The 19,417-nt window shown below is 44.3% G+C and overlaps 1 protein-coding gene across 2 annotated transcripts; it reads right to left on the reverse strand.

Moving 5' to 3' along the window:
- Positions 1–118: 118 nt before the first annotated feature.
- Positions 119–8,993, reverse strand: Wnt8a (Wnt family member 8A). 2 transcript variants are annotated; one of them, XM_004841947.3, is made up of 6 exons: positions 6,195–8,993; positions 6,067–6,100; positions 5,703–5,841; positions 3,875–4,000; positions 3,038–3,180; positions 119–1,482 (listed from the first exon to the last, which is right to left on the reverse strand). In XM_004841947.3, the coding sequence occupies exons 1-6, from the start codon at positions 6,260–6,262 to the stop codon at positions 943–945; spliced, it is 1,050 nt and encodes a 349-aa protein (XP_004842004.1). In that variant the 5' UTR covers positions 6,263–8,993; the 3' UTR covers positions 119–942. The 2 variants fall into 2 exon arrangements, with proteins under 2 accessions (XP_004842004.1, XP_087036982.1); XM_087180856.1 differs by having other exon boundaries at positions 6,067–6,337.
- Between the last annotated feature and the right edge of the window lie 10,424 nt (positions 8,994–19,417).

The raw sequence follows: 19,417 nt of genomic DNA on the forward strand, positions 1-19,417 counted from the left end.
GTTTTCCTATTGGTCAGGGCCTAGATTTGTTTTTGTCAAACATTGAAACCAAGGGAGTTGAATGTTCCTAGTTTTCTCCTGGTTGATAATTGGGATACAGAAGCAGATTTTCCCCTTCCCTTTCTAAGGTTTCCAAAAGGAGTAAGTAATAAATATATAATAAATATATCCCAGCTGGGTATATCAGAAGCATTTATTGCAAAATGAATGAGTTCCCAATTTGGGAAAATAACAGATGTTTTTTAGCTTTGGAGGGGGGGAGGATCCCTCTTGTAGGACCTTGTGTGGTAAGTTGTAGTCACCTGTCCACTTACTGTGACCATTCCCTCTCCTTGGCTCAAGAGATGGTTTATGAGTAGGAAACGTCCTCAGGTTATGTTGAGCCCTGGTTTCCCCAGGCTTAACCCGGGAAAACTTTTCAAAAGTTCATTCTCAGGTGAAATATCCAACACTCTAAAATCTTTGCAATAGGAGATAGGTGGTCTCTGCCTCATATATCGGCATGCATTTGCAGTTGGTCTTTCTGGGGCCAGAATGGGAGGAGGTTGCTCCTTCAGGGTCTGAATAAAACTGCTTCTTTTCCTGCTGTTTCCCAGCAGTAGAGCTGTTTGTGGCCTGAAACTTAAAGCACCAAGTACCTTGGTATCAAATACCAGGGTTCCCCTGGACCTGGGCTCTGTAGCAAGCTGCATAACTACAGGCACAAACACCAGGAAGCAATGTACAGGAAACACTGGGTCTGCCCAAGTCAGCAGGCTCAGGCTATAACTTCAGCTCTGCCATGAATACATTGTATGATCTTGGGTGTCCATTTCCCCATCTATAGCAGATATTATGAGGGCTGCAGACTGTGATTTTCTAGTTTTTCAGTCTGTTCTCCAGGAAAGCTGTATCCTTCTCCACTGCCATCCACCTGAGCAAGTGAGTTTGTGTGGGTTATCATCAGGCACTTCCGTTGTCCCAGGCACTGCCTGGGGAACGCACGCAGTAGTACTTGTTCACCACATGCCTGCATTGGTCGCACTTGACTGTGCAGCACCAGTGGAATTTACAATTACAACTTCGTATGGCATGAGTTCTCCTCTCTTCCACTTGCAGCCCACACTCGGTGCACAGGCGCCCACAGCTGCACTGCTCCCACTGGGATGTGTTGCAGCTTTTCTGCAGGCACTCTCGACCCTCTGTGCCATGGATGCCCAGGCTGGAATTGCGGGTACAATAGTCTGGCGATTCCTCTAGAAATATCAGCTCTGCCTCTGCACTAGGAAGGAAGGCCTCAGTTGGAATCCAACGGCCCTCAGCGCTGTTGCCAGCCCTTAGGTGCCGCTTGTCCATTTCAATTTTCAGCGCCTGGTCATACTTGGCCTTTAGGTAGCCTCCCATCTCCCGGAAGTCAGCCAGCTGCAGCCAGCATGTCTGGACACTGCAGCTCCCTGAGATGCCATGACATTTGCAGGTCCTTCTCATGGTGGCTCTCACTGCCTTTATAGAGAGACACAAAGGAAAGAATGGCTCTGAGCAAGGGAACCCAATGGCTACTCATTAAATGGAATGTTTTAGAGCTATGCCTCTTGGTTTTGGAGGAGAATCAGAATTAATACTGAAATGTAAAAAAATGTATTTCTGGGTCCTACCTCAGATCTTCTCATTGAGAATGTTCAGGGGTCTAAGGATGATGATTCTGATGGAGAGCCAGGCAGGAGTGGATGTTACTAGAGTTGGGAAACCTGCTCCAGGCCCAATGCCATCATCTGTTGAGCAGGTTTCTTTGCCCAATTAGAAAAGGAATGGAATAAAACAGGAGCTAGGATGTAGCTCAGTGGTAAAGTACTTGCCTAGCATGCAAAAGGCCCTGGGTACAACAAGCATTAACCTGGAAGCGGGGAGGGGACTGAATAAAATAATGATCAAGAAAGTACTTTGTAAATTGTAAAGGAAAATATGATGATCACATATACTGTTATTGTCTTAAAGCTAGGAACGAGAGTATTTGTGCTAGTATGGATTTATTGGGCTCTCAGAGGGAAGGAACCTCCTGGAGTTTGAACCCTTAAACCCATAAGACAATTATCCATGGGTGTACTTTCCTTAAAAACCTCTTCCCTTATTGTGAGAAACCAGAACATCTAAGTTCAGGTTCACAGGAAAATTTCCATGATTTTTGGCTCTCAATCCAACTTGCTTCCAGATTTTGAGTTCAGAATACCCCAGAGATTGCTGCCCACCATAGGTCTTAGGGAAGAATAGACTCCCCAGAGAAGCCTAGATCAGTCCAAGACAGACTTTAGGATATAAGGTTGGATAATAAGTCCCTATTAATGTCCTAGAACATGCAGTTAACATGATTAAAATTGTAAGTCATGGAAGCAAGGGTTTTGTTTTTGTTTTTGCAGTGATTGAACCCAGGGCACTTTTGCACTGAGCTATATCCCTATTCCTTTTCATTTTAAAATTTTGAGATAGGGTCTCACTAAGTCACTAAGCTGCCCCTGCCAGGCTGGACTCAAACTTTCAATCCTCCTGTCTCAGCCTCATAGAGTGCTGAAATTATAGGCCTGGGCCACCATGCCTGTCAGCAAAGCCTTATTTTTTATTTTTTGAGACAGAGTCTCACTGTATTTCAAGCTGGTGTTAAACTCATTATGTAGCCTAGGCTGGGTTTGAACTCACAGGGATCTTCCTGCCTCAGCCTCCTGAGTGCTAAAATTACAGGTGTGTGCCATCATGCTTAGCTTTAATTCTATATTATTCTGTATTCTCGGAAAACTGCCTGTAGGGAGAGCCAGAGCCTAAGGTTTTGTGATAGGACTAGAAGATCTGAGTTCATTGTCCAGCATTGATGCGTATTAATTGTATTGCTTTGATAAGCCACTTGTTCAAACTTAACTGGCTTTGTCATCCAGAGAATGAGGACAGCTGTCTTAGTCTTGCTGGATGGTTGTGAGGATGAAACATGGGTATGAACAGCTTTTGGTAAGCTGGGAAGGGCTGTGCAGATATGAAGCTGTTGCCAATACTGACCGACTCCTATACCCACCAGCCTGCCGGCCCTGTTGTTGTGAAGATTCATCAGGGCTCTGGCATCTTTCCCCTTCTCCAAACTGTCCACAAAGAGTTTGGAGATCCTTTCCCCAAATTCCACATTGTCGCTGCAGCCTCCCCAGATCCAGCCATGGCCTCCTATACATAAGGAAAGAATAAGTTCTGCATATGGTTTCCTGCTAAGTCCCAGGAAAAGTCATGGTCTTTTTGGCTAACACAGCCAAACCATCCCCAGGAGCCCCAGGAGAGTGCAAATGCATGACTGAAGGTGAGATGGGGAAAGGGTTCTTGGCGTGGGTGGGGGAGATCCCATTCCAAAGCCAACTTCAGGCACTTTCCAGCTCTAGGCAATAAGTCTTCTATACCCAGAGTAAATGTAGGCACATTGGTGCTGGCCTAAATGATCTCAAAGCTTCTTTCAGCACAAACATTCTGGAATTACGCACCATCACTCTGTAATGATCCTGTTAGAGCTACCTCTTCCCTTTGTGACAAATCTGAGACTCTCTTAGGTGTCTGCAAATAGTTGAGTAGCCCTGGGTTTTGGACCAGCCTTTCCAATACAAAGGCTAGCTGTAAGCTTTCTTTGGCCTTCTCATTCCTGGTCTCCTTACTGGCTTTAGAGATAAAGTACTTGCTAATCCCTGGTTTCATGGACCCAGGCTCAGCTCTCAAGAGAGTGTAAGTCCAGGAGCTCCCACAGTTGAAGGGGCCCCAGGAGTCTAGGGTCTGAGACAGCTGTGTTCCTCAGCCTTTCCCTGGAAGGTTTAGCCTACATTTGGCTCTGCAACCCCTCACCTCTTCCTACCCTCACCATGACAGCCCTGCTTACCTGTTTTTCCTTTTTTTGACTCATCACAGCCACAGTTTTCAAAGTCACCCATGCTACAGTTTTTGGTGATGGTATACATGACTCCAGCAGAGCTGATAGCATGAATGAAGGAAGTCTCTCTGGTGGCTTTGGAGAGAAAGAGGGGACTGACTAGAAATTGGATCCTAACAGCCCAAAGCATTGGAAAAACAATGCTATTTTGCTCCCTTCAGCTCCACATCCTTTGGATTTAAGAAGATGCTCTTCTTGGGGCCAGGATGTAGCTCAGTGGCACTGTACCTGCCTTGTAAGCACAAGATCATGAGTTCAATCCTATGTACCAAAATAAAAAAATTTTTTCACCAGAGATTTAGCTCAGTGGTTCTGCTGCCTGCCTCCCAAGCGCAAAGTCTCGAGTTCTATCCCCAGTACAAAAAAAAAATTTTTTTTAAAAGATGCTCTTCTCACTTCATCCAGGCATAAATGAGCATCTCCATGGGATCAGGACCTCCTCCTGAAGTTTTTCCAGTAGCCAGTGCAGCTGGTCCATGGGCAGTGAGATTCAGGGCCACAAGGAGGCTTAGACAGGAGAGAAGGAGCTTTTCTCCTTTCTCACCATGGCACTCGGACCTTGTAGTAATCATGATGATTGTGGCTGTCACTATTGAGCTCTTATGTTACTAAACTCTACAAACATCCTAACATACCATCTCCATATATCCCTATTGTCTCTGCGAACCCTGTGGGATGATAATTCTTTCTGTGCTCATCTTCTTTACTCCCTTTTCCCCAACTCCTCTCAGGGAATTCCACTGTTTCTACTTTTAGTTGGGTGTGGTGGTACACATCTGTAATCCCAGCTACTCAGGAGACTGAGGCAAGAGAATTGAAAGTTTTACCCCAGTGTGGGGAATTTAGCATGAACTGCTTTCATAAATAAATAAATAAATAAATAAATAAATAAATAAATGGCTCAAAACAACAAAAAAGGGCTGGTGATGTAGCTCAGCTGGAAGGCTTCTGGGTTCAGTCCCCATCATCACAAAACAAACAAGAAAATAATTTTTTTTGGTACCGGGGATTGAATTCAGGACCTTGCACTTGCAAGGGAGGTAGAAGAACCACTGAGCTAAATCCCTGGCCCTATATTTTTAATTTTGAGACAAGGTCTCATTGAGTTCCCCAGGCTGGGCTCAAACTTGCAATCCTCCCTCTTCAGTCTCCCAGAGTGCTAGGATTACAGGCATGTGCCACTGCTCCTCGGTGTTTTTTTTTTTCTCTCTCTCTTTCTTTCTTGGTACTGGGGATTGAACTCCGGTCCTTGCGCTTGCGTAGCAGGCGGCAAATCCATTGAGCTAAATCCCCAGCCCTTTCTTTTCTTTTTTAAGATAGAATCTTGCTATGTGGTTCAGGCTGGCTTTGGACTCACGGTGATCCTCCTGCCTCAGCCTCCTGAGAGCTGAGACTATAGGCATGTGCCACCACACCTGGCTCCTTTCCTCTTTCCCCATTTTTATTTCATGCAAATTAGCAGAAACATGTACAAACACAAATACAGGCATGCATTTAAAAAATAGAATAATTTCTTACATTTGTCATGAGATACTACTGTCCACTTCACTCAACCTTTAAAATATTCCTAGTGAGCTGTGTAGAGCTGGTTTTTACCCAAATAACAAAGGTGGCACAGAGAGAAGGGAAGTAACTTAAACGTCACACAAGGAAATGGCAGCTCAGCAGATCACCTTTTGGTGTCACTGTGCACACACACATTGCATGCACACATATGCTGCAGGCCCGCCTCGTGCACAAATGCCCCCTTGCCCAGGGGTCCTCCCCCACAACTTACCACTTCTCAGCCTGTTGTGGGTGGAGAGCTGGAGGGCATTCTCAGGGCAGTTCCAGCGTTCCCAAGCAAACTGGAACTTACATTCCTCAATGCCACTCTGGGCTCCCAAGGCCACGCTGGTAGTGTAGGTCAGGTAGGCCTGGCAAGGGGAAAGGGGAGACAGGGATATGAGCTTCTGCCTGGCACAGGTTGCCTGAGGTCAGGCAAGCAGGCAGGACTCACATGGGCCAGGTCTCCATTAAGAAACATCTGGGGTCTCTGAGCAAGGGGACCTGGGAATGTCTCCCCTTCCCCTCTTTTCTCTCCCAGAAGAGTTTCCTTAGGAACCCCAAAGAGTAAAAAGAGGAGTTGAAGACCATCCTACCTTGGGACCTGTCATCAGGAAATTATTCACTGACCTACCAAAAGGAGAAAAGGTGAAGCAGAGGTGAATAGAGATGAGATCATGGGGGCTTCCTTGGAGGGGCATGAGGGATGGGGGAAAGAACTTACCAGGCAGAGGCACTGAAGGTGGCACAGACTACAGCCACAGCCAGCCACAGCATGAACAGGTCACCCATGGCCCTGTTCACCCCAAGAGGACCAGCCCCAGCGAGGGCCAAGTGCAGAGGAGAGGAGAGAGCAGGGTCTCTGTCAGTATTTATGTGAGAAAATTCTGAATGGCCAAGGGTGAAAAAGCAACGCCCCTCCTCTTTTGTCCCCACTGGCAGGGCTGCAGGAGATACTGACCCAATGGGGGATCAGGGGGGGCGGGACTCAGCCCAAAGCCTTCAAGGAAGCCCCGCCCACCCCACCAGCAGGGCCAGCCTTCTCCCCTCCCAGACTCAGAGAGGGCCCGAAACTTTTCTCCTACCCTTGAAGTTCATTTTCTCTATAAGTCAGTTTGTCTTTTCCTGCCCAAGGTCCCATTTCTCAGAATCATGTAGCTTGGAATAGCCTAAGCCCCTACCCTAAGGTCACCTATCCTTGGGGCTACAGTGTCCCCATTTGTCAAAGAGACTTTACCTTTTGCCCTGCCTTTCTCCCCAGGGTGTTAATCATCATACAGCAGTGATGGCGAACCTTCTAGAGCTTTCAGTGATTCAAACAGCCTGCTGTGTCATGAGTGCCATAGGTTCGCCACCACAGTCATAGAGGAACTCTATTTGGGGACTTCTCCAATTTATTTACCCAAACAAGTGAGTGTACAGTCCCTCCCTCTTCCTGGATGACTGTATGGTGACAGAATTGTGGGACTTAGGAGCAGAAACATTACAGGGGCCATCTCTGCAACAGCCACTTTTTCCTAGAGTAAGTTCTGGTAAGTTTCCTTCATTCCTGGTAGGCCTCCCCTTTTGTATCTTCCCTTAGCTCTCCAGTTTGTTGATTGCTTCTATACCTGAAATCAATCTTTGGGCCTCCCAGGGTTATATTTGAAAAGACTAATACCTTTTTTAAAAAATAATTGGTACCTTTTAATTTTTATTTATTTTTATTTTTCGCAGAACCAGGGATCAAACTCAGGGCCTTGTGCTTGCCAGGCAGGTGTGGTACCACTGAGCTACATCCCCAGTCCCAGTTGGTACCATTTTGGGGGATAGGGATGCTGGGGTTTGAATGCAAGGCCTCATGCATGCTAAGCACCCACTCTACCACTAAGCTGTACTCCCAACCCCCATCTGATACCATTTTATAGCTAGGGTTTGGGCTACTTAGACAGGAATCTGTCTTTTAGATTCACTTTGTGTTCTTAGTACTGCACTTAAGAAGGTACCTGGATGAATGAAGGAAGGAAGGAATGAAAAAACCTGTGGCCTATAATAGGGACTCCAGGCATAATTAGGCAGGGTTGGGGGCTGCATGAAGAGGAACAGGTCTTTCTTGGCTGGTAAAGCACTTTCCTCTGACTGGGGAAGGAAGGCTAGAAGAACGTACAGACAGGAAATCACAGTTCTGACTCAATGTCTTGTGACCTTCACAGTATCCAGATTACTTCTCAGCACCCAGGATCTGGTTTGTACAGGAAAGGAGCTCAGCAAACTGCACCCATTCCCTGCTACCACCACCACCACCAAAGGAGCTCTAGGGACCAAAGGGTCCCCAGGCCCCTTTAGGGTAGTGCTCTAAAAGTATGAGTCAGAAATCGCGTCAGTCTGCAAGCCGATGTCCTTCTCCCGCAGGAATACAAGTGTCTAGAAATTGTTTGTAACAGTTCTACAGAATACTTTTAAATATATTAGACCTAATAAGAAATGTGGCCTCCTATTTTGTATGCTTGCTTTTCTGGTTCTGATTTTTCTAGAAAGATGGATATGAAAGTTGTCACTGGACTAAAGCTCTGCTGCCCAGTCCCAGCAAGCTTCCTTCCTCTGAGTGTCAGGTTCTCTGCTTGGGGAAAAAAGGTGTCCCAGACTTGAGTCACTTGGGAAAAGCTGACTAAGGTTGCTTGGTGGCCTTTTCTCTGTCTCCTACTTTTCCCAATCATGAATTTAATGTTTAGCTTTTACTTGTTAAATCAGCAAGGTTGACTTCAATGCCACCCACTGGGATCCGCCCAGGGTTAGTTAGCCCTGGGGTGGTCAGGTAGATTCTCCCTTGAAAGAGTTTTATGTATGCCTGCACCTTCATTCTCATTCCACATTCACTTTTGTTCTTTCTTTTCTTTTTTAATTTTTTGTTTTGAGACAAAGTCTTATACTATGTAGCTTAGGTTAACCTCAAGCTTGCTGTGTATCCCAGGCTGCCCTGTAACTCATAATAATCCTGACTCAGCCTTCCAGATAGCTGGGATTATAGACCTGTGCCACCAAGCCTGACTCTCCATACTCATTTTCTGTGTATAAGAGATTGGGTCTTTTTTTCCTGGGTCCCTTATAGCTCCTAGGATTTAGTTGGTACTGTTTGTTTGTTTTGAGACATGGTCTCACTATGTAATTCAGGCTGATCTTGAACTTACTATGTAGCCTAGGCTGGCCTGGAACTCACAGTGATCCTCCTGCCTCAACCTCCCGAGTGCTGGGATTACAGGGGTGCACTACCATGCCTAGCTTAGTTGGTACTCTCTAAAAAATTCTACTATATTTTCTAGGAAGCAGAAAGGAAAAAAATGAGTTTGTGTATGTCTGCAAACTTTGTGTTTGGTTCCGCTAAGATTTTTTTTTTTTTTTTTACCGGGGATCGAACTCGGGACCTTGAGCTTGTGAGGCAGGCACCAGAATCATTGAGCTAAATCTCTGACCCCAATCTGCTAAGATTCTTTTTTTTGATATCAGGGATCAAACTTGGGACCTTGGACTTTCAAGGCAGGCAGCAGAACCACTGAGCTAAATCCCCAGGCCTCTGCTAAGATTCTTTAAAGATCATATATTCACTTAAATGGAACTGAGGATGTTAAGGGAATACCTCTACTTTGGGTATCAAAAGCCCTGTGCTTTGGCCACTATTTTTTTTATATGGCCTTTGTAAATGACTGAACTCCATTTGCACTGTTTCTTCATCTGCAAAATGAAGGAGTAGAGAAAATGTTTAATATTGAATAACCCTGGGCCGGGGATTTAGCTCAGTGGTTTTGCCACCTGCTGCACAAGCACAAGGACCTGAGTTCGATCCCCGGTACCAAAAAAAAAATATATTGAATAACCCTAAGGACTTTCCCAGTCCTCTTAACATGTTATAATCCTAATTTTAAGATTTACAAAAGCTAGGCATGGTGGCACACACCTGTGTTCCAGCACTGTGGGAGGCTAAGGCAGGAAAATCACAAGTTTGAACCCAGCCTGAACAATTGAGCAACTTATTAAGAACATGTTTCAAAATCAAAAAATAAAAACAAGGGCTGGGGATATAGTTCAGTGCAGAGGCCCTGGGATCAGTCCCCAGTACTGTAAACAGATAAGAGAATTTTTTTTAAATTACAGAAGCTTTTAGGGGTGGGGATTTAGCTCAGTGGCACCATGCCTGCCTCGAAAAGTGCAAGGTCCTGAGTTTGATCCCCAGTACCAAAAAAAAAAAATTATGGAATTTTTACAAAATGAGACCCCGTCTCAAAAAAGAAATTATGGAATTTATTATATGTGCTGCTGAAGCAAGAACAAAAATTATGGAATTTATTAATTCCAGAGGTGATTGTAGGCTAGAAATGGAGAAATTGTATTTTCCCTAGCTTTAAGCATAGGAATCATCTTATTCAGCTTTGAATCCTGCAGTTGGCATCAAATGGCCTTTTTTTTTCAGTTTTTTTGAGACAGGGTCTCACTATGTAGTTCAGGATGGTCTTGAACTTATTGTGTAGCCTAGGCTGCTCTTGAACTCATGGTGATGCTTCTGTCTCAGCCTCCTGAGTGCTGGAATTACACGTGTGCACCACCACACCTGGCCCAATGCCTTTTTAGAGTCCATTAGGGTTTGTCTATGGAGAGCTTTGCGTCGACTGGCAAGGTCCTTCACTTCGAACAGAGGGTCCCTCAGAGAAAGAGAAGGGCCAGAGATAGATACCCCACACTGAGCCCACAGATCTTTTCCAGCCAACCTGCAGATCAGTTTCCTTAGCACCAGCTCTCTATCTTATTCATGTTTTGTTTTGTTTTGTTTTTCAAGCGGGGGATCGAACCCAAGGTCTTGTTCTACCACTGAGCTATATGCTCAGCCTGTCCTTCTGATTAGTTTTTAAGTGATGATCCAAGTTTCTTGGTTTCTCTTGTCCATTAGTGGAAATCTGGAGCTGAACACAGAGAAAATGACAGTGGGGATAGAGTAGGCCAGCGACAAGACAGACAAAAACAGTAGCATCTCTGAAGTAGTAGTGTGCTGGTAAATGGTTAACAACTGGCTTTGATGAGGCATGGGCCAAATTAAACACTTCCAATATGCACTGGCGAAGAGAAGCACAGCAGCATATGATTATGCAGTATTTCTCTCATCTAGATACAGGAGATGTAAAGAGCCTCAAGAGTATAAATAATAGAAAAATGTTGGCAGACATAGTGATGCATACCTGTAACCCCAGCACTAGAAGGCTGAGGCAGGAGGATTGTAAGTTTGAGGCCCGTCTGTACTACAAAGTGAATTCAAGGTCAGGTTAGCCTGGATTACATAGCAAGACTTTGTCTCAAAAAGAAGACAAAACTAGGGCCAGGGATTTAGCTCAGCGGTTCTGCCGCCTGCCTCGCAAGCGCAAGGACCTGGGTTTGATCCCCTGTACCACCGAAAAAAACCAAGCCAAAACAGAGTTGGGGATTTAGCTCAGTGGTGCCACTGCCTGCCTCACAAGGGCAAGGGCCTGAGTTTGATCCCCGGTACCAAAGAAAAAAGATGAAGGAAGGAAAAATGTAGCAAAATAATTTCAAAACAATGAATTCTTAGTATTTATTGTCCTTGGCTTTTTTAGTTTTGAGGGGCTTTTTTTGGTACTAGGGCTGGAACTTAGGACTTTGTACTTGTGGGGCAGGCATGGTACCACTAAGCTAAATCCCCAGCCCTGCTTTGTTTTGTTTTTTGAGACAGGGTCTTGCTATGCAGTTCAGGCTAGCCTTGCTAAAGGGTGTGTTTAACAGTCAGTTTGCAAAATTCCTGAATATATAATCAGCTCTCAGGAGCCACACAAGCAGCCTCCAGCACAACATTGGAGCCTAGGGTTCTCTCTCTAGGACACTCTGAGCTAAAGTGCAAAAGATTTCCCTGTGGAATTTAACACCAAATAATTGTTCCTGGTGTGTACAAGGCTTTAACCACTACTGGCCCTCTAGGAGCTTAGTGTAAATGAGAGATAGGGTGTGTATCTGGCTATTGTGTAGGGCAGAAAGTGTAAGTGGAATACAATGAATAAGTACTTTCACCCCTGGAGAGGTATTCACAGAGCTGGGTAGGAGTGAGACCAGGTAACCCTGAAGGCCCTGTTGCCTCCGAGGAGCTGGAGAATGACATTCCAGGAGTCCTGGCATGCCCTGGGGCTGTAATCAATAAAGAATAGGGCAGGGTGACCCTTGTTGCACTCAGCTTCAGGAAACCTAGAGGCCATTCATAGAACCACAGTGCATCTGAGCCAGAGCACTCCATTTTACAAGGGGGCATGTGAGACCCAGAGAGAGGGGACTTATCGGGGCCACAGAGTGACTTGGGGCCAAGACAGCCTGGATCCCACCATCCTGGTTTGCCTGGGATCGAGAGGTTTCCTGTGGCCGCATGAGTCTGGGTGCAGAAACCAGGCCGGTCTTCAGAAACCCGAGGGATGATTGGTCAGCCTGCAGCAAAGGTGTGCGACCAATGTGCGTTCTCACAGAACCTCCCAAGTCCTCTGTTCCCCCACATTGCTTTCCTAGGAGTTGAGAGGGACTGGAGAAGGGGTGGAGCGCTGGGGCTGCCTGAGGAGAAAGAGATAGGATTCTGACATTTTACAGCTCTCTGTTAATGAGATAAGGAGGTGGGGAAGGGGAGAAGAGAATCTCTGCATATTCTTCAGAGCTGTGACACTGGGTGGAGCTCAGGGATTTTCAATCTCTGTCTCCACCTCTCCTCCCTGGAAGCTTCCCGCCCCCTGGGGATTCTTGCCTCCCTGTCCAAATGCCACAGCTGCTCCCGCTGGCTCCTCCTGCTCGCTTGCTTGCTAGGAGCATCCCTTTGGCCACCTGGATTTAGCCTCAGTGGCGTTCTAAGTTCCCCAGCAGTATGCACAGGGAAGGAAGATGAAATACTTTCCTTTCAGATTCAGGGGTCAGATGTAGGGAAGGAAATAGGAAAGCTTTCTCTGTGGAAAACAGGAGCACCGGGTTCTGTTACCCCCGGGTGTGGCCAGATCTGTTTCGTGTTAAGTGTGTTTCCTTCATTAATCTGGAAGATGCCTAGGACTTGGCTTTTTTTTTTTTTGGTATCAGGAATTGAACTCAAGTCCTTGCTCTTGCCAGGCAGGCATGGTGCCACTGAGCTAAATCCCTCCCCCTTTTTTTTTCTGGAGTCTCACTATACAGTCCTGGCTGGCCTGGAATTCACTATGTAGCCCAAACTGGCCTCAGACTTGCGGCGACCCTCCTGCCTTGGCCTCCTCAGTTCTGGGATTACAGGCATGCATCTCCACACCCAGGTGGACTAGGTTTGTCAGTCCCTACCACACAGGGATCACCTTGTGCACAGAGAGGACATGTTTCTCCCATCAGACTGAGGTATCCAGGTGTCAGAAGGATGTAGCTTCACCATAAGCCTAGGAAAGGTAGGTGTTGGGGGCAGGGGGGCTCGCTAAGGAGAGCTTTTAGTTGGTAAAACCTGTATCTTTTTTTTTTTTTTTTGGTACCAGGGATTGAACTCAGGACCTTGCGCCTGCAAAGTAGGCATGGCACCACTGAGCTAAATCCCCGGCCTGGTGAAATCTCTACTATATTCTTATTTCCTCACCATCCTTAACTCTCATATCTGGCCATTGGATAGGATGCAGAAGTTCTTGATAAATTGTTGAGGGAGAACATAAGGAGCTGGTTGTGGGATTTTAATCTTCAAAGAAATATGTATGCATGTGTTCATCTATTTATTCATTCCCCAACATATTCATCTACTGAGAGCAGGCCAGTACTCAACACTTATGGATTCAAGATGAATCAGGAGCCAGGTGTGGTGGTATATACCTCTAATGCCAGCACTCAGGAGGCTGAGGCAGTAGGATTGCTGTAAATTTTAGAACAGTTTGGACTACCTAGGGAATTCAAGGTCAGCCTGAGCTACATAGCAAGACTCTGTCTGAAAAAAAATTTTTTTAAATGAAAATAGAAGGAAAAAATGGAAACCAAGCTTTTGTATATAAGGAGAGGAAGAGGGTTGAGGGGAGGGAGGAATGGGAAAAAAAGAGGTCAGATACATCATGTACAGGTGCAAATTCCCTATGAGGAGTGTTGTCATAATGTATATCTAAATGTACCAATAAATGTTTTGCTAAAAAATTTTTTTAGAAGAACCTTAAGCAATTAAACAATGTATAGCAATACAGTGAGATAAAGTACTACAGACAGCTTGGTGAGGGAGGGAGTGAGGACAAATGAGCCAATTCCTTGGAAGGGGACTTCTGAGTGAGACCTGCCATCTGGTGGCAGGAAGTGGCACAGCAGGCCATCTATTAGGCTGGGGATTCAGTACTGTACTGGGATTTTAGCTTTTTTTTTTCTTTTTTTTTTTGGGTACTGGGGATCGAACTCGGGTCCTTGAACTTGCACAGCAGGTGGCGAAACCACTGAGCTAAATCCCCAGCCCAATTTTAGCTTTTATTGAGCATCTATCTGCCTGATGGATGGCCAGCCCAGTGGTTGGCACTGAGACAGGCATACAGTAACATTTATAAAATGATCCCTTCCTGGAAAAACTTGCAGTGTGCTTATGGGCATAAGGCATGATTTTAAAAGTCACCAGTCAAGCAAGCAACACATATTTGAATGTGTATACACAAGGAATGTATTTTTTTAAAAATAGGCAATTCATGCCAAAGTTAAATGAAGAAGTTGTAGAAATTCTAAACACCCCGTTACAATGGATGAAATTGAAAATGTAATAAAAAATTTACCAACAAAGAAAGGCCCAGGTCCTTATGGCTTCACTGCTGAATTCTGCAAGACATTTAAAGAAGAACTATTGCCATTACTCTTTAAACTCATCAAGGAAATTGAAAGGGAAGCAAGGCTTCCAAATTCATTCCTGGAAGTAAGTGTTACTTTGATTCCAAAACCAGGGAAAGACCCAACCCAAAAAGAGAACTACAGGCCAATCTCCCTAATGAACATAGGTGCAAAAATCCTCAACAAGATACTGGCAAACAGAATACAGAGGGTCATCAAGAAGATCATACACCCTGACCAAGTTGGATTTATCCCAGGGACGCAAGGATGGTTCAACATTCGTAAATCAATAAATGTAATACTCTATATTGACAGAGTCAAGGACAAAACCATATGATCATCTCAACAGATGCAGAAAAGTTTGGCCCGGGGATTTAGTTCAGTGGTTCTGGTGCCTGCCTCGCAGTCCCCAGGTCATGGTTCAATCCCCGCCCCCCCCCCCCCAAAAAGGGAAAAGGCATTTGACAAAATCCAACACCCATTCATGATAAAAACGCTACAGAAAATTGAAATAGGGGCTGGGGATTTAGCTCAGTGGTTCCAGTGCCTGCCTCGCAAACGCAAGGTCTCAAGTTTGATCCCTGGTACCAAAATAAATAAATAAATAAAATAAAATAAAAGAAAGAAAATTGGAATAGAAGGTTTTTATCTCAACCTGATTAAGGGTATCTATGAAAAACCAACAGCCAACATCATACTAAATGGTCAAAAACTGAAAACTTTCATACTAAAATCAAGAACAAGACAAGGATGCCCACTATCACCACTCCTGTTCAATATAGTTCTGGAAACATTAGCCACAGCAATTAGAAAAGAGAAAGAAATAAAAGGAATAAAAATAGGAAAGGAAGAAGTTACACTGTCAATATTTGCTGATATAATACTTTACACAGAAGACCCAAAAACCTCAGCCAAAAGACTTCTAGACCTAATTGACAGATTCAGTAGAGTAGCTGGATATAAGGGTAACACTCAAAAAACAATAGCCTTCTTATACACAAATAGGAGACTCACTGAGAGAGAAATTCAGGAAACAATTCCTTTCACGATAGCATCCAAAAAAAGGGAAATATCTAGGTATCAACTTCACAAAGGAAGCAAAAGACCTCTACACTGAAAACTACAGGACTCTGAAAAAGGAGATCGAGGAGGATATAAGAAAATGGAAAGACATCCTTGTTCCTGGGTAGGAAGAACCAATATAGTGAAAATGGACATACTTCCAAAACTACTACATAGGCCCGGGGATTTAGCTCAGTGGTTCTGGCGCCAGCCTCGCAAGCACAAGGTCCCGAGTTCGATCCCCTGAACGAAAAAAGACAAAAAAATGAGTGAACCAAAACTACTATATAGATTTAATGCAATGCCAATTGAAATTCCAACAATACACTTCACAGAACTAGAGAAAACAATCCAAAAATTCATTTGGAACCAGAACAGACCTAGAATAGCAAAAGCAATTCTAGACAACAGAGACATGGCAGGGAGTATCACAATCCCCAACTTGAAACTATTCTACAAAGCTACTGTGATAAAAACAGCATGGTACTGGCAAAGAAACAGACCCAAGGTTGAGTGGAATAGATTAGAAGATGCAGAAACAACTTGAGACCTACTCAACCACCTCATCTTTGACAAAGGAGCCAACCACCCTCATTGGAGGAAAGATAGCCTATTTAATAAATGGTGTTGGAAAAACTGGATTTCAACCTGCCAAAGATTAAAACTAGACCCATACCTATCACCATGCAGTAAACTAAGATCAAAGTGGATTAAAGATCTAAATATGAAGATGGAAACACTAAACTTGCTGGAAGATAAGTTAGGTAGAACTCTTGAAGACATTGGCATAGGAAAAGACTATATGAACAAAACCTCAGTAGCATGGGAACTAGCACAAAGAATCAACAACTGGGATCTCATCTTATTAAAAAGCTTCTGCACTGCAAGAGAAACCACCAACAGATCTAAGAGACAACCTACAATGTGGGAAAAAAATTTTCACAGCTGTACCTCAGACAAAGGTCTACTATCTAGAATATATAAAGAACTGAAAAAAATCAGACCCCCCAAATTCATTATATTAAAGACCCAATTCAGAAATGGGCATCCGAAATGAACAGGTATTTCTCAAAGAAAGTAAAAGCAGCAAATAAATATATGAAAAAATGTTCAACATCACTCACTGTTCATTCAAGAGATGCAGATGAAAACAACACTGAGATTCCACTTCACCCCAGAAAGATAGGCTGCTATCAAGAAATCAACCAATAACAAATGCTGGCAGAGGTGTGGGGAGAAAGGAACCCTTCTCTATTGTTGGTGGGAGTGCAGACTGGTGCAACCACTGTGGAAATCTGTATGGAGATACCTCAAAGAACTAGGGCTAAAGGTCCCATTTGACCCAGCTATTCCCCTGCTGGGTATCTTCCCCAAAGAATTAAAAGAATCATACCACAGTAATATATGTGCACCCAGGTTAATAGCAGCACAGTTTGTAATAGCTAAAGCTTGGAAACAGCTCAAGTGCCCATCAACTAGAAACTGGATAAAGAAAATGTGAGGTTTTTAAAAAATAAAATGGAGTACTACTCAACCATAAAGAACTAGAAACTAGAGTCATTTATAGCTAAATGGATGTACATTGAGGCCATACTCTTAAGTGAAATAAATGGGACACACATGTGTAAATACCGAATAGTTTCTCTAGTGTGAGAAACTGAAAGTGTAAATAAGGATTAAAATGATTAAAATGAATAATTGATCATTTGAAATAGGAAGAAAAGGTCCAAAGGGGGAGGGGAAGTGGGAGGGGAAGGGGAAAGGAAAGAAGGGAAAGGAAAAATTATGAGAAAAGAAAAAAAATGGAAATGATATCTATGTAAATAGGGAAGGGTGGAGGGGGTGAAGGGTGCACAGGTAATGGGGAGAAAAATAAGAACCAAGATACATCATGTACAGGTACAAGCACCCAGTGATAAATGTAAACGTATTGTATACCTAAAATGTACCAATAAAAGAATTTTTTTAAAAAAGTAGGCAATTCAACCTTGTTACCAAAAATTTTTTTATTTTTTACAGTAGCTCACAGCTAAGAGTTTGTCTTGAGTCTCAGAGGAGACTTTGAACTTGGACATTTCAGCAATGCTGGAACTGATAAGAATTTGGCAACTCTTATAGATGGGTTACATGCATTTTGGGTTTTTTGGTTTGTTTGTTGAGACAGAGCCTTGAACTCTCTATGTAGCCCAGGCTGGCTTCAAACTCACCATGATCATCCTGCCTCTGTTTCCCAAGTGCTGGGATTATAGGTGTGCATCACCACGCCCAGATGCAACATGCATTTTGTATAATGAAATAGAAAAGGATCTTTTGGGGACCAGGGGTGGAATGTTATGGTTTAAATATAAAATGTTCTTCCCAAATCTCATGTGTTTGGAAGGCAGTTGGATCATGGGGGTGCTGTAGCTGACTTGCTGTTAGGAGATGGGGTCTAGTTGGAGCTGGGTATATTAATGTGGTATATATACACAATGGAATACTACTCACCCATAATATGAAGATGCATTATGGGAAATGGCTTCCAGTTATGGAAGCAAAGAAGTTTAATATTTCTAGGAAATCTCCTTTGCTAGATCACCCAGTTCATTGGGCATATTTTCTACTTTACATGTAGATATTACTTACTTTCCTTTAAGTTATCATCAGCAACCCCCTCAGAATCCAAAATTTTATGAAAAACAGTTAAAAATTTTTTGGTACTGTGGTAGAACTCATGCATGGTGGCTCAGTGCTTTACTGCCAAACTACACCCTGGATCCTTTTTGTGTGTTTAGAGGCAGTGTAACAATTAAACTTGTCAACCTGACTGGATTCAGAGACTCCTGCAGAGACGATTGGAGTATGGGATTGCTATACTTGTCAGTGGACTAACCCAGTGATGTTCACAGCTGAATGTGCTCTTAGGCGTTGGGGCATAGTTGGAGGTGGATCACTGAGGGTGTCCTGGAAGGTGTCTTAGTTACTTTCCCAAATCTTCGATGAAACACTCAACACCCACACCCTAAAGGAGGAGAGGTTTGTTTTGGCTCACAGTTTCAGTCCATTGTTGTCTGGGTCCAAGGCAGAAACAGGATGGAAGAAGGCATGGCAAAGGAAAAGGTACTCAACTCCTGGCAGCCAGGAGGCAGAGAAAGAAGGGAGGAGCAGGGAACACCAATGCACCCTTCCAGGTCATTCCCCTGGTGACCCACCTCCAACCAGTCCCGACCACTAACAGCAAGTCAGCTACAGCACTCCTGTGACCCAATAGCCTTCCAAACACATGACGCTTCTGGGGTACATGTTAGCTTTAAGCCATAACAGAGGGCGTAGCGCTCACTGGTGCTATTCACCTGCTCGGCTTCCCGGACACCATGACGTGAGCACCTTTTCTCCCCACACCCTTCTGCCATGGTGCTTGTCAGCCAACTCGGGACTGAAGCCTCTGAGGCCAAGAGCAAAAATAAATTCTTTCTCCTTTAGGTTGTTGTGTATGTCAGGTATTTAGTCCCAGTTACAAAAATACAATTTAGGCAAGATCTTGCTAAGTTGCCCAGGCTGGCCTTAAACTCTCAATCTTTCTGCCTCAGTCTCCCAAGCAGCTGGGATAACAGGCATGTGCAACTGTGCCTGGATATTTAAAAAAAAAAAGTACTTTCAAGGCTCTTTATAGTTTCACTAAGATTCTCCTAAGAGCCACTGTCTTCTTCTTAAAGCATTAACCACACTTACATTTTTAAACACTGTACCCCATTTCCAGGTTCCCAAGTCTATATTAGTTATCTGTTGCTCTCTGGTAATTTACCCCAGTGGCTGTGTCTAAGTGTCTATGAGTGAGGAGTTTGGGTGAGGCTTTTTTGGGAATGCCCGGCTCAGGGTCTCAGGAGGTTGCAGTCAGGCTTTGGCTGGTGCTGGGTTCTCATCTGTAGATCCTGTGGGAGTGGAGATGGGGGAATCATTTATGCTGTCTCGAAGGTTGTTGGCAACCTCTGTTCTCACCAGATGAGCCTCTCCACAGCATTGTCTCATGACACAGAAGTTGCTCTCCCATGGTTATTGAAGAAAGAATGAGAGCCGGGCATGGTAGCACATGCCTCTAATCCCCAC

This window comes from Heterocephalus glaber, unplaced genomic scaffold (genome assembly GCF_053883595.1).
Source record: "Heterocephalus glaber isolate CG9 unplaced genomic scaffold, H.glaber_assembly_v1.0 deba00001465, whole genome shotgun sequence".
Taxonomy (NCBI): Eukaryota; Metazoa; Chordata; class Mammalia; order Rodentia; family Bathyergidae; genus Heterocephalus; species Heterocephalus glaber.